At 43.0% G+C, this 15,640-nt stretch overlaps 1 protein-coding gene across 1 annotated transcript in view; it reads left to right on the top strand.

Annotated features, from left to right (window-relative positions):
* The first annotated feature begins 2,863 nt into the window (after positions 1-2,863).
* Positions 2,864-15,640, top strand: part of PIK3AP1 (phosphoinositide-3-kinase adaptor protein 1) — a 38,788-nt gene continuing 26,011 nt past the window's right edge. Inside the window, exons 1-2 of the mRNA XM_042018754.1 lie at positions 2,864-3,167; positions 8,873-9,289. Coding sequence (XP_041874688.1) covers positions 2,879-3,167; positions 8,873-9,289 — 706 coding nt within the window. The 5' untranslated portion in view covers positions 2,864-2,878. The remainder of the gene's footprint in view (positions 3,168-8,872; positions 9,290-15,640) is intronic.

Below are 15,640 nucleotides of genomic sequence, written 5' to 3'. Positions count from 1 at the left end.
CCGTCCCTCAGTGCCTAATGAGCACACGCAGTTGGGTGGGCTCTGTTCTCAGCAAAGCATGCCTGTTGCTGGTGTTTCTGGAAGCCCCCATGTTTGCACTCATGGGGAAGTAAAAGTCAGCTCTTGTGATATTTTGTAACATTCATTTTGTACAGGTGCTGTAGCCTGTGTTGCAGAAAAGAGGTGTTCAACTGAGGCTTGGTTAAATATGTTTACTTGTTTTTGAGATGCCTCTGACCTGCCCTGCCCCTGTTATGTATGGAATAGCATAGGGCTGTGTTGCAGAAAGAGAACTGTTTGTAGGAACTAATATTGCTTAGTTTTTGTAGTTTCCCTCTACAGTAACCTACAGCTGCAAGCTTCATCTGCAAAGCTCAGCAAACTTTTGTGCTTTTGCCTGCATTAGAAAGGAAGAGATGCAGCTTTCGCTGGTAAACTACTGTGACTTTAGTCCTGCTGTCTGAAGTAACTGCTGTGGGGAACCAGGGAAATTACTGACTGTGTTTGCTTCACTGGCTCATTCTGCTTCCTCTGGTTAATAAGTATCTCCCCCTCCTGCCTGGCCTTTGCCAGTTATGTCCATTCCCTGTGCTGCGTGGCAGCTTCTCTTCAAAGGTGTGTGGCTCTCTAGGTGTGTTCCCCTGTGTTGTGCCTGCAGCTGTCCAGATGACATGGCAGGGAAAGCCATTTTGCTTTTGTATTCCCCAAGGCAGTAGTAGGAAATCCCAGGATCTAAAAAGCAGGCAAATTCAACTGATTTATGTTGCTGCTTGTGAATTCCTTTGTTCCCCTCACCTACTCCCGTAAGTCTTTTCAGTCCTCTCCTTGGCTGCCATATCTCTTTTGCTAAGGCTGCAGGGAGAGTTATGCAAAGGATCTTTTTAATATTACGGTGACTAAACTGCCCCCAGGACTCGAGGTGAGGCTGCCCCAGTGCAGAGCAGAGCGGGACAATCCCCTCATTGCCTGGCTGGTGATGCTGTGCCTGATGCACCCCAGGACATGGTTGGCCCTCCTGGCTGCCAGGGCACTGCTGACTCACGTTCGACTTGCCATCAACCAGGACCAGTGGGTCCATTTCTGCAGCACTGCTTTCCAGCCTCTTATTCCCCAGCTCATCTCAGAAGAGAACATTTCCATGAGAGGTCTCTAGCCTTTCCGCTCTTCGTGACCAAGAAAAATTGAGGAGAGAGAGCATGGCTATTCAAACACTTACCGAATCCTTTCCTTGTTACCCCTTGTAAGTACGTAGCAAAAAAAAGCAGTGGCTCCAGAAAGAACAATTTAGTCCCTTTTGGACAGGGATAAGACAGACCCTTGAGAATAATGCTGCAAATGCAGCTGTGTTCATATGCTGCAGTGAGCTGAAGTGAGGAAAGACTTGAACAGTCAATTTTGGGCAAGGTAAGATGAAATGTTCCCTCTATTTCCCTTTTTTTTTTCTTAATTATTTCTTTAGGAGATTTGTAAGTGTTTCTTAGCCTAGTGTTCTAGGGTGTGAAGAGGCCTTTGCCTCGATTTGTCATCTGAGTTTTTAATTGGAGATTGCTGAAACAACACGCTAGCAGTTATTTTATTTAAGCCCATTTGTGGAGGCACATTAATTTCACTTTAGAGCCTTGGGAAGTTTAAATGCTAAAGTGGTTTCCTGTGGGCTCTGCATCGATTAAATAAAATGCAGAGTATCCTAAGTGGCACTGACAGACATGGAGAAGTCCTGTGGGTTCCCACAAAGCTGGAAGCTGACTCTGCTAACCCTCTCTGTGATACTGCCAGGCTTTAAAGAGAGAATTTAAAAGCTTATTTCATAAGAGCATGTTGAAATTCTCATCCAACATCAGAGAGATGATTTTGTTTTTAACATACGTGTGCTGATCCATCTGTTTTAATAGTTCTTAATATATACTTGCCGTTCCATAATAGTAAAAGAATTTGCCTAGAGACTCTAGTTTTCAACTGGTTAACTTTTGTCTTTCACATAAATCCCAAATAAGTTCTGTATTTGCACACTTCTCCAGTGCCCGTGTGTTCTTTATTCTAGTGTATATTTTGGGATGATTCCAACAGGAAAGTTACGGTTTCTTCTTTGCATACGGGGAATTTCTCATAAGGCTCTATCATCAGGAAGTGCTTTTTGTCCTAGTACTTCCCTATTGTGAGAGCAAAGACTTTGGTTTTGGAGGACAGGCAGTGGCAGAGTTTGTAAGCTTAAAGTAGGTTTTGAGTAAAGAAAGATTTGGAGGTAACAAGAGAATTTGATGAACTTCTAAGATAGATTAGTGTAAAATAGTTGGTTCCTTTCTGCTTGTAACCACCTCTCTTCTAACATTAGTGGTGACATTAAGCTGCATACAGAATGTCCACTGACTGCTTGGGAATGACTGCCTTGACTGGGAAGCCAGGTCGTAAGGGGTCTGCTTTTGCTGTGCTGAAGTGCATCAGTGAAAGATCTCGCCGGTACAAGCGTTTTTCTAAGTTTGCAAAGGAATAAGCTGAATAATTTAGGCAGAATCTGTTGCTTTGTCTTCAGTGACAAAATTACTAAGTTGAGTCCTACTCTCTGAACAATAACAGTGTCCTTCCACTGCTTATTGTCTCTGTACTCAAACGTGGGCATAGTCTTACGGAAACTGGTAAACCTCATTTGAAAGACAGCATCTTCTAGATGAAAACACAGAACATCAAGCTACTTCATTCTGTACTTGGCTTCCCCCTAGGAATTTTCCTTGCTCATAGAAGACACGACAAAACCTAAGTTAGGGATGAGTATAAAGCAGGTATCAGTTCTTTTCCAAAACTATTGCTCCAGGTTTCTCGAGACCACTGTATCACTGTAACACAACTTTTCCTCGTTATAGCGCTGTTTCCTCGGCCACCTATGGAATACGTGATTGGGGCCAGCTGGAAAAGGCAGTTTCCCTGCTCGGAGAAGAGTTCCTCCGAGTACCGGGAAGGCGCCGCACGGCCGGGCAGGAGCAGCCCCGTGTCCGGCTCTGCAGGGGGCGCCGCGGGCGGGAGGCGGGGCCGGGAGGAGCCCGGAGCCGTGTCCTGTGCCGTGCCGGGGGCGAGGGAGCGGCCGCGGGGGGATGGACCGCGTTGCTGCGCCGCCGATGTGAGGGAAGGGGAGCGGCCCCTTCCCCGCCAGCCCCGGGCCATGGCGGCCCCCGGTAGGTGCCGCGGCTGTCGTCCCGGGAGCCGCGGGGAAGCGGCGGGGCTTCTCCGCCCGGTCGTGCTGCGCGGCGGCGGCGCCGAGGTGCGCTGCCCGCGCTCTGCCCCGCTGTGCTCCGGCGGGCCGGGGCTCTCCGCAGCTGCCCCGCGCCGAGGTGCCGGTAAGCGGAGCGTAGCGGAGCCCTGCCCGCTCCTCCTGCGGGGCGGTGCCGCGGCGCGGCTGTGCGCGCCCCTGGCGCTCCGCTGCTGGGAAAGGGGAAGGGGGATCCGCTCTCCGAGTTTAGGGAACCCTGGCGCTCTTCAGAGCAACGGTGGCTCCTTTGTTCGTAGCCGGGCTGCAGCGCTTTCCAGCTTGCCTTGCCTCACTTGTTTGGAGCTCAGGGCAGCTGCTGGCAGAGCTCTCCTGCGTCTTAAATGCACTTCGGCTTGGCAGATCAGCGAGCTCTGAGGGAGGGTGTTCTGTAGAGTAATTTGCCTATATCCGCCTTAACCACTTGCATGTTTTTCTGTGATGTTTTATAAAGAAGTCAGTTCTTCCTAAATACGACTTTATACTTCAGCACCACTTCCTTTTGGGGGTATGACTTGGTGCCCCTTGCCAGAGTGGCACAGGATCACAAGTTGAGCTAGTTTGCCGTAACTGAAAATGTTTTAGCTAACATATGTGCAGGTTAAACTACCTAGACTAGAGCTGCAAATCAAGGGGAGAGAGGTTGAGACTGTATTGTGTAAGTCTTCCTAATGACCAATTTTCAAGTTCCTCTACTTGCAGAGAAGTGTATGGGTTTTATCTAAAAAAGGAAAAAACGTGCCATTCTCAGGGTGTGAAGTAACATTTGCGTTTCATTGACGCGTATCTCCTTGTGATGTAAAAATAAGCTAAACGGAGGCCTCGGGAGACTTGTGGGCAAAACTACTTTTCTCCTTATAAACAGAAGGTGATTTCACAGAGACCCTTAAAAATAGAACAACTTTACATTAACGTATCGTAATGCAAATCTCTTGTTCCTCTCTGTGAAGTTTGGTTTGCAGAAATTTTATCTACTTTGATTCTGCTATTTCCTCTTGCTTCTTTGCAGCATTTTATTTAAAGTGAAGGTTTTCTATTCCAGTCGAGGTAAGAAGTCTCACTAGAATGTTAATAATTATTGCATGTGATCACTATTACTTTGCATCCCATGAATGTAGAGAATGTGTTTATTTCATCATACATCACTTAAATACGTACACTTCAGATACTGAAATGTGGAAGGTGCTGAGGACTTCTCTTAGTGGCCCACCAGCAGTTTCTATCACCTTCTGGAAGTGCTCTCTCTTTTAAGAATTTATTAAGACACATTGAGTTGGGTTTCCTTTATACTATAGACAGTTGTCTTTCATGAAGTGTGAATTCCCATCTATCAAGGATTGGTTTTTTGGACAGCAGTATTTCTGTATCCTCCATAGATATGAATCCCAAAACACACTGGAACAGGTTATGTAATGTCTTTCTTATGAAGTCAGAATTGGAGGTGGATTTTTTCTAGCAGATGAAAATAAATTGCTTGCCACTCTGTATGATCATCTGAGTGGGAGTAAAGGATTTAGTCTCAGTTTTTCACCTGGTCTGTGGACAATGAGGAGTCATGATCTACTTATGAGAGGTATGTGAAAGATGACACAGAAAAGCTGTGTATTATTAGAGGCCCTGAATATTCCTTATGGGACCCACAAGTATAATGGAAAACTTCATGATCTGTAAATTGAAAAAGGGTCAAACCTTTTGGCTTATGGAATGAAATAATAGATAATAACAGTTGATAATGTAAGATGTAGTCTTACCCAGAGCTAACATGCCAACTTCCCACAGTATTCTTTAGCTATTTTAGTGCTAATCAGAACCTTATGATCGGCCATAAACCACTATTGCATGTTTGCTCTGAACTTGAAGATCATCACCTTACTACTTGCAGACGTAGTTTGGAGATGAGCCTGATTTGTTTGCTTCTTAGAGAGGGACTGTGAAGACATGACATGGTCATGCATACTTCTATTCTCTTGCCATGAGCGTAGGTGATTTTTATTGAATTGTTTCATCCTCTTCCATTCTGTGTGCAGTTTGTAAGCTAGGGAAAGCTTTGTATCATGTTGTTTGTGCTGTTTAATCTGTGGGGCTTGCACTTCAATTGTAGGTCTTGCCATTTCTGCGGTACTGGTTTGTAATCTCATCAGTTTGTTATCGTTCCTGTGTAACGAAGTGTGCAGCTAAACACTGAAGAGGCAGTTACAGCTGTAAAGCAGTCCAAAGGTTATGGTTTATCAATGCAAACTGCAACAGAATTGCACCTTCATGATTTTCCATGAAATAAATAAACATGCCCTGCATTACTGTTAGTGCTGACATTTTGTAAACAGAGGCAAAAGTATTTTTAATACTCTAAGGAATCCAGTTACAAGGTATTGTTAAAATTTAAACTAGATCCCACCTGAAAGTGGGAAAGATAGTCTTGTGCCAGCCAACCATTTTTCTTCATCTTGCTATTGTATATAGTGTTCATATATTTCTTCCTTTAATTGAAGACTTCATTGTGTTTATTTTTCCAAAATGAACCTGTCAAAAGCATTGTTAAAGCGTTCATCTAAGGGCAGGGTTTAAGGAAATAAAATATTTGGTGTTCACCAAAGGATTTCCCTGTATGTATACAACAGGCAGAGTATACATCGTGTTTTGAACTGTGCTCTGTGAGTTTTTCTGATGTGTGAAGAATTGTGAAAAACCTCCCTGAAATGTTCTGTATTCCATTTATTACACTTTTCCCTGAGGACTGGGCAGTAGTTGGTGCTGCAAAAGGAGCTATTTGGTTAGACAAATAATAGCGTCATCCAGGAAGGATAGTCCTGTGTCATCCTTCTTTTAAAAGAGAATGTTGCAATTGAAGTTGTTTCTAGATTTTTCTGGGTTTTTTTGGAAACGGTCCTAATGCTGACTTAAGCTTATTTAGCTCTGCAAGACCCACTTCAGTATTTTTGCTTATGAACATAGAGCATTACTTTAGCTCTACAAGTGGAGTCAGTAGTTTTATTTCCCGGTTCTCGTTTTAGGGGCATTGTTCCTTGGTTTCTTGTATACGTGTAAAAGGCTGTAGGAGCTGAGGTAAGAAGGCCTGAGGAGAGCTGGCACAGCTCTGTTAAGGGGAATGGTGCTCTTGTAGAGCAGTGCTAGCTAGGAAATCAATACCTTTCCTAAACACTAGTTGAAGTTTCTTCCTGCTGGATGCAAAGGTTGCATTGCTCTGGCAGGAAACTTGGAGTAAGTCTGTCAAGTTTGCATCCTTTATCTACATATTGGAGAAGGAAGGGATTCCTGGATACTTAGTGCCCCTGCAGTGCAGTGCATGTTTAAATTCAATGGGTCTTCCACCCTGTCTCTGAGCACAGCTGCTTCCTTTAATTGAAAGGCTGGAGAAGGGCCTGTTGTCTCACAGGTATAGCTGTGGAAGCTCTGTGCTTCTTAAAAGTGAATGATAGGATTAGGTGTTCCATTTTACAGAATGTTAAAATACCCAGGAGGCCACTACTGATTTTTTCCAGAGGCTGGAGGTGGGACTGCTGCCAGAGAGCGCCAGGGTAGGACTTCAGGAGCTTTGGGCACACCTCAGAGAGTCATTGTGTGGTCTCCCCATCTGTTGAGGTTGGGCTCAGTGGGCCATGGTGCAGTGCATGGGCTCCATTCTCAGCAGACAATTGTGCTGTTCTTTCCCACTGTACTGCATGTAAATCAGTACAGGGCAGTGGAAGCAGAAGTCTGTGGTACATCTTTTCTAGAATAAAACTTGAATTCTGCTGTGTTTTCATGTTTTTGCTCATGTGATTCTGTTGTCTTTGCCAGGTGGTGGTCAGCCACCATCAGTGATATTTTGGCAATAGTGGTGTGCTCGCTGGTGTGAAAGCCATCATCTTTCACAGCAGTTCTGCACTCTCGGGATTTGAGTCCTGAGGACTCTGCTTTATGAATTTGTTGGACCATCTCCTTTGGGAACGCTGTCTCCTACAAGCCTCCATCTGGGGTTCAGGAGCTGTATTCTCTCACAAATATGCAGCTGTCCTAGTGAATATGTCAGCACTGTACTGTCCATGTTCTCCATAGCTAGGATATCATCCTTTCACTGCTAGAGACTTCCTTGTTTATGCAGGTAACTAACACTACTGGTCGAGCACCGAGAACATCTCCATTCTTTACTTCTCTACTGTATCACTTCTGCTAAACTATAGTTTAATGCTGCTAACTGTATAGTTTAGGGCTGCGGTCCCTCAGTCTAGACATTGTTTCAGCCTTAATTTCTTAATGAAGGTTCTGATGAAGGTGGTAGAACAAAGTCTTCAGAGGCCGTGCAATTTTGGTTGAATTTTTCTAAGGTGACTGCAGAACTGTCATCTTCAGTTCTGCTAAATTGACTCTGCAGATCCTCCTTTTGGATGCCAAATTTTAGGTATTGTTCTCTGCTTTAATTGGAAAAATTTGCTTGCTTCATGATGGAGATGGGTTGAAAATGTTGACATTTCTAAAGAGTCAAACTGGAATTAGAAGAAGACAATTTGTTAACAAGATTTGAAATGCTCAGCTCTGAAATTTAGCATGGGACCTGAGCTGTAAACCTCAATTTTGGGTAAACTTCTTCACAGGTAAATGGAAAAAATAAATTTAGACTTAAAAGTTTCCTTGAGATTGGTGGGAGAGCACTGCATCATGTCATACTGGTTAAATTTGCATCTGCTCTTCTTAGCAAGCTGGTAACATTTCTAAGTGCTTTTGCTCCAGAGCGCAGAAATGCATGAATCTGTAAGTAGAAGCTGTCTCTAGAGAATTACAGAAGAGGTCAACTTTGATGAGCATATTTTGGTCTGTGTTATGGCCACCACTATTGTATTAGTTCTTTCCCTCTGAAGAGTGTTTGTCATTCCAAAATTGTTGGGAAAACTTTCTGTGACAGTTTTGAGGAAGGACTCTAGCATGGCTTTGCGAAATGTCTGAAGCCTGAAAGACAGTGGCTGTGCTGTGAGCACTGGGGCTGATGTTCCCTTAGTTGCATGCATAACTTTGCAGGCAGTTTGCTTTCTGCTGCAATGAGAGCAAATACCTAACACCACGGGGGGCCATAGTGACTTCCTGTAAGTATTGTGTGACCTCATTTAAATAAAGGACTTTGTTATTTTTGGTGTGCTGTTTGGTGTATGCTCCACTTGGGCATGTAATGATCTGCAGTTGTGTTGCAGAGATCCTATAATTGCCTAAAATTATTGTAACTTTGTGTGAAGGTGAACTCCCCTTTTCAAGCTAGTTTGCTTTGAAGGTCTGGTTTTTGTGGCTTTTTTTTTCCTATCAGAATGCTTTAAATCTGTAAATCTATGTATAGTTTGTTTCACTTGAAACTACATAGGAAGTGCTCTTCTTTGTATAAAGCATTTCTCTTTATATATAAAGAATGAAAAAACGACTTAAATTTAGTGCAGTAGATGCAAGTAGGAGTTCATTCACCCTTAGAATTGCTTTGTGGCTCAAAACAAACACCTCCGTTTGGATAGAACTACTGTTCTTTTGAAATGCTTTGTAGTTTCTGACAGGAATTATAGGGACAGTGCTCTGGGGTTTTTTGTTGCAAAGCTGTGGGTCAGTTCATGGTTTAAATTTAATCCTTTTCCCTGTGATCATCTTGCACCTGTACAGGAACCCCTGGAGAATATGATGTACTGATTGTGTATGCAAGTGACGCCACTGAATGGTGTCAGTACCTCCAGAACCTCTTCCTCTTTACTCGGCACATTCGAAAGCATCGGATTCTGAGCTACCAGCTGGAAGACAACTCCACCATCTCCCACCAGGAGCTGGACCTGTTCAGCCGAAGTCGGAGTATCATCCTTTTGCTTTCTGCTGAGCTGGTGCAGAGTTTTTATGTCCCTCACATCCTGCAGAGCCTTCAGGAAGCTTTATGGCCCCCGTGCAAAGTAGTCAAGCTGTTCTGTGGTGTTACAGACTGTGACGACTATTTGACCTTTTTCAAGGACTGGTCTCAGTGGCAAGAACTCACAAATTATGATGAGCCTGATGCTTACCTTGCAGCTGTCGAGAAGGCTATTTCAGAAGGTAAGACCATAGCGAGGAGTTTCTGGTTGGAGGAGGGAGATACATGATACTGTTTATTCTTATTTTAACACTGGTAATGTGCTTTACTTAAAGAGCAAACTAAAGCAAATTGTCCAAACCTTGTAAACTATAAAGTTACATAGGCAAATTTTTCTATGCCTGGTCAGTTGGTCCCTAATTCAGGAGAGATTACCAGCGACTCACAGAGAACTTCTGAATTTGAGGTTGTCTTGGATGCCGGGTTTTGACAGCAAATTGAAAATGAAAACTTTTTACATTTAAAATTCTGCCTGTAAATATTGTACTCTGCAGTTTATTGACCCCAATCAATGGAAAATTGTCTTTTAATTATTTAGTTTAAGGAAAAGAATTATCTTTTTCTTCAGACTTGTTTCTGTCATATCAGAACCAAAATAAGGTCTAATATGTATTCTCTAGCACTGGACCTAAAATCAAGGATGCAACCATACTGGCAACAGATCACTTTTCTACCTATGATGAAAAGGCAGAGATTAATTAAAGAATTGCACTGATGGCCTTAAAAATAACCTAACCAGTCTGAAAGTGATACCTTGTAATCGCAGAGGACTTACTAGCACAGAAGTATTAATGGCTGGAGACTACACAAGCCCAGTGTCCTGAGTTTTAATTGATTCCAAACTTCCCTAAACTTCAGAAGAGTGTGTAGAATTCCTTTTGTATAGTTTCTGTTGAAATGAAGGTGGAGAGCTCTGGGCAGTCATGCTGGTCCAGGTATTTTTATGACATTGCCATAGGTAGGGTTATAGTATTCTTTGTCAGCCTCAGCAAGACTGAAATCCTGTGTTTGCAACTTGGTTTAAGATTTATCTCTATTCTGTGGCATAAATGAGGCAGTGTGTCTAGTGTTGTGTGCATAAAGATGCCTTATACCAGGATAACAACTTCAGTAATCATGATGACAAATTTGTCACAGGAAAAATAAATTTTAAAAGTCATGATCTTGGCTGAAACAATTCCCCTGAAAAAGATTATGTAGGGATTATGCTGAAGGTGTCATTCTGAGGTAACCAGGTCACAAAAGGTATTTGTTAGTATGTTTTAAAAATCTTCATAAGCTGAAGTTTGCATCTCCCTTTCATGTACCTCTAAAGCATCTTCTTTTCCCAATGCTAGAGCTAAACCAAACCTAGAGCTAAAGTAGTCTGGCTCCTTTGCTTTCAGTCTGGAAGAAGACAGAAAACAGTGGCTGAACTTTTATACTCTGAAAAATAAAACTGAACGGAGACTAAATTAGCCTGTCTGACACTTTCTGTCAAAAGCAGAATTTAGTTACTGTTTTCCTCCAAACTTGGGTCTAGAACACGGAACCAATATTTTATTGATTTTTAGTATGCTGTTCAAAATTGGGGAGATTTAATAGTGTTAGTGGCGTTACTAAACGTACCTGAGGACTGTCAGAGTTATTTTAGGCCAGACTAGGGTAAATTCTAGTGTAGTTGGAGAGTATGTGAGAATACAAAGGAAAGTTGATTCTGATGTCTTTCCCCAGAGGCAGCTCTTGCCACTCATGCCTTCAGTCTTGCTGCATTCTGAGCAGCAATTTAGTGGGCTGCCTGGCTCTTTAGTTGGCTTGCTGCCAGACATCTACTGCAAAACTTCTTTGGGTAAGGCTCTAGAGTCTGACTTCTCACAGTTGGATGTAAAGTCCTTTTCCATCTGTGCTGCAAGTTAGCATGTGCTGAAACAAACTGTGCTTTGGCTTTATGTAGATGGTGTTTTGAAAGGAGTTTGTGCTTTGGATTTTTGTTGCTGTTTCTACATTACAAAAAAAATCAACTTATTTTCTGTTTTCTCACTTTAATAAGCATAAATTGATCTCAAACTCCATTGTATCTAGAAAACACTTGACTGAAAGAAAAAATTTAAAAACTAAGCTCATTTGCTGTGGAGTCTGCTGTAGCATGTTCCAGATAGTTTGGTATGCAAAGATGCAGAATTTCTGGACTTCTGTTACTGTAATGGCAGTCATAGCTGATGTGGCTGTCACTTGCATGCCATGTCAGGCTTTTGGTTTGTGCACATCAGAGCAGTTGCAACGATGAGCCATGTGCTGTCACTCTGATTCTTGTGAAGGAAGAACCTGTTTAAGATGGGCTGCTTTCATGGCCAAAGTATTTGGATGAATGTATCAGATCCTACTTCTGCATGGGGAAAAAATGACTCTGTGACCTCTATTGTGTGATTCTACACAAGTTTTGTGAATGGCCTCAAATGCAAATGTTCTGATTTTTCCCCTGAAGACAGCCCCAGGTGCACATAGTTCCTTTTTTGGGTGAAACTGTGAAAACTTTCTTCTTGACTGGTAAAAAAAAACCCTGCTGTATGGTTTGGTTGCAGCATGAGTGACTTAAAGTATTTGTGACAACAGACCTCTCCCACTGAGAAATACAGCCTCTGCTCTGGTCTTAGTTAAGTCAGAAGTTAAGTTTTCCTGATTAAGGCAGCCCTTAATTTTTACAGCATTTAGCAGAGAAAGTTCGTGACCATATTTGAGTTGGTTTGGGTCTGGGTGTCTTCCTCTGGGAAGTAATTGTCTTCGCATGCACTCACCTGTACTTCTAACAGCAGTGTCAGTACACACTGAAAAACTAGGCCTGATGCTAAAATGACTCAGCTTCAGTTCCTAATTGCTGAATCCTGAGCTAGTGAGGCAAATGGTACAGGATGCAGTCAGGGCAAATTCTTCTCCAGAGGCTGCACACTGGCCCTGTGCAGGCTGTGCTGTTCCCTCTAGCACAGCTGTTGGCTGCGGTTTGGTTAGGGCATCATGGGAACATGACACCCCCAGACATCACATGCTGAAACCTATTTTAATTTTTATTAGTTTAGTATGAATTCAGAAATGAGAAACACTCAGCCTTCTTGAAAACTGTGTGCTGATGCTAACTCTTGCTCTCTTGTAGGGGTATTTTTACTTCTTAAGTTTCTCAACTCTGGCAAACTACAGAGCATATAAAGGTTTGCGTTTGCAGGTACTCCTGTTATCTGTGGGGAAATTTTTCAGACTATGCAATAACTGTGCTAAGGGGATGGAAATCACAGAATTATTAAGGCTGGAAAAGATCTTCAAGATGGAGTCCACCTACTAACCTAACACTGCTAAGCCTACCACTAAACCATGTCCTTCAATACCACATCTACATGTTTTTTTGAACAGTTGCAGGGATGGTGATCCCACCACTTGCCTGGGCAGCCTGTTCTGATGCTTGACCACCCTTTCAGTGAAGAAATTTGTCATAGTATCCAATCTAAGCCTCCCCTGAAGCAACTTGAGGCTCTTTCATCTTGTCCCATTGCATGTTGCCTGGGAGAAGAGATCAACCCCCACTAGTCTACAGCCTCTCTCAGGTAGTTGTAGAAAGCAGTAAGTTCCCCCCTGAGTCTCATATTCTCTACATTAAACAATCTTGCTCAGGATGTCTCTGTACACACCAGCTCAGGTTCAGCAGAGTATAGTCACTAGTCAGGGTGCAGTGACTAGCCTGCTACTTAACCTGCCTTGCCTGGCTTGTGATAGCTCTGCTGTGAGCATTGAGCAGCTGGGAGTCTGAGCCACACAGTCGGAGTCAGTGACCTTTCCTCATGTGTTCTCAAAAGCTCAGTTGACATTTCAACTGCTCCAGTTTATTTGTCCCTACCTATGTTGTTTTGAAGCATTTCTGATTTCCCTCTTTAAAAGTTGGCATTTCCAAAGCATTTACTAATTAATCAGTGGCTTTGATCTTTCTGTCCAAGCCATCTCTTGTGGTTAAAAGCACAGGGAAGTCCACATCTGCCAGAGAAGTGCTAAGGAGATAACTGAATATGACAGCAGCTGTGAACTGTGCTGCTGAAGGACAAGTGCAACCTTGGCTGAGCAGAGCTCTTGTGCACTGGAACACACAAGAATGAAAGATGAGTAATGTCAGGGTCTCCTCCCCCTGCCATGTAGCCCTGGGAGAGGGGCCCTGAGGGCACAGACACCAGGGGCTCACCCCGCTGTAGCAGAGTACCAACAAACTTTTTGTGAAATAAGAGGGTCAGAAGTCGGTGTAAAGAATTATATGGTGAAGGTGGAGGGCTGTGGACAGTTGGAAGGAAGATGAGAATTTTTTTTGAGCTTTGTAGATCAGGAAGAGCTGAAATGTTACTCCACCTACTGAGGGGCTCATTGAGAGATGCCAGAGACAAAGGCAATAAGCTTTTTTGAGAGGGAAATGGCATAAGAAGAACCACATAAGCTGTATAAGTCTTCCTCCTGTTCATGTCAGAGAATTTAATTAAATTCCTGGCTTTCTTCTGTTGCACTGATGAAACCACAAATGAAACTTGGGAGCATATCACAGAATCATTCAAGTTTGAAGGGACCTCTTGAGATCATCTAGTCTAAACTTTCTGCTCAAGCATGGTTGGATAAAGCAGGTTGCCCAAGACCATCTCCAGTTGGGTTTTGAATGTCTCTGTGGTTGGAGGCTCTGCAGGACTTCACAGCCTCTCTGAGCAATCTGTTGCAGTGTTTGACCACCCTCAAGACTAACAAAATGTTTTCTTGTATTCAGATGGAACTTCATGAATTTTAGTTTGTGGGCGTTGCCTCTTTTCCTGGCAGTGGGCACTAAGGAAGAGTCTGGCTCCCTCTTTTTCATTTCCTCCTATCTTAGCAATATAAGATTCCCCTGAGTCTTCTTTTCTCCAGGCTGAAGAGTTCCAGCTCTTGCAGCCTTTCCTCTTATGAAAGATGCTGTGGTTCCTTAATCATCTTTATGGTCCTGTGCTGGGCTCAAGCTGTAAAGATAAAGCAACCTTGGAATAAGCTACTCAGAATTTAAGGTCATGTTGGACAGATGTTCTCAAGTGTTTCTCTACCCAGGTAGATGAAGTTGTAGTATGTGGGAGATTCCTTTCAGCTTTATGCTTCTGTAATTATTTGATTGCTTACTTTTGCTAATAGCTGCCATTTAGGGCTAGGGACCTAAATTCACAATGTATTTTTAACTTTGGCAAGAACTGCCATGTGTTGTTTACTTCTGGGTCTCAGTGCTCTGGGGAGGAATATGTTCTGAGTAGTCCTATCTCCATTGCGTCCAACATTTATTTCTGCCAGCTTATTGGAGTGGCCTTGAAGACATGAGGTGGTAGCATGCAGTTTTCTCTCCCTCCTCTCTGAAGGGGTAAAATTAAGTGAATTCTTAGAACTTGGATCAAGCAGTTAAAATAGTCTTTCCAGCTGCAGGATTGATGAATTGTTTGTCATCAAGGTGTTCCATGAAGTCCCAGTTTATTTACATAAAAAGCAATACTTCATGGGTTTTCTTTCATGGCAGTATAAAATTCAAGCATTGCTAGCATAGGTGCCTACTAGTTTTCTAAACAGAAACAATGAAACGATAGCCCAGAAATAGTAAAGGACAGAAACTGTTGTGGTTAAGAAGCTCCAGGCTATAATAGTCTTTATGCACCTTGTAAATACTAATCATATTTCTCTGTGGCTTGTGGTTCTGACAATCTCCTCACAGGTTGCTTTATGGTGATGTGTAAGACTAATTCTAGGTATCTGCTAATGAGAACTGCAAGGCTTTAAGACACTTACTTAAAGTAAGAGCCCCGTGGCCATCACTGATCACATTCAAGTCTGGAGCAGCTGAAGTAATTTCTGAAAAATCTTGGCAGAATTATGTGGTCATGCCAGAGATGCTTTACAGAGCAGGTCTGAAAAGATGTATGAAACAGAATTTAGGTTATTTCACAGACCTTTCTTGTGTGCTTAGCTGTTTTGCTTCCAGGGTTGTAAGATTTTCATGGCTGTTTGTTATTACCTCAGAAAACTTTTGCCATGTTTTTCAAAAGTGACTTGAGAATAACAGTGTAGCTTGAGTTTCTCAGGGGGAATTTCATCAGTGGCATAGGCTGACCTTAGCATGGAGTGCTGCAGAAGAGTGTCTGCCTCATTCTCCACCTTTCATCTGTCTGGATGATCGGGTGTGGCATTGAACTGCAAGGGTGATATTCCAAGAGAAATGATTTGAAGGAGAGGGAACGCGTGACTGCCCTTTCAGTAGTAATGTGGCCTTAGATCTACTGAAACCACTCATAGAACCACACCTTCAGTCAAACAGTGATGATCTGGTGGGGTGTTTCCAAACAGCTGCCCAACTCTCTGAGGTGGAGTTCCAGGTTTTTAGGCTTTTGTGGGGACCGTCTTTTCTGTCATGCAAGCGTTACGCATTGTGTTTAAATTGAAGCAAGGATGTACTGAATGAATCAGCAAGTTGGATGTCCATGTTTCTTACCTGTGGCTTCTCAGGAAGACTCGAATCAGTGATGAATATG

This window comes from Corvus kubaryi, unplaced genomic scaffold, assembly GCF_017639235.1.
Source record: "Corvus kubaryi isolate FWS band 111438036 unplaced genomic scaffold, C.kubaryi_AGA036_p1.0 138, whole genome shotgun sequence".
NCBI classification, from domain to species: domain Eukaryota; kingdom Metazoa; phylum Chordata; class Aves; order Passeriformes; family Corvidae; genus Corvus; species Corvus kubaryi.
This window is presented reverse-complemented; position numbering and strand designations above follow the sequence as displayed.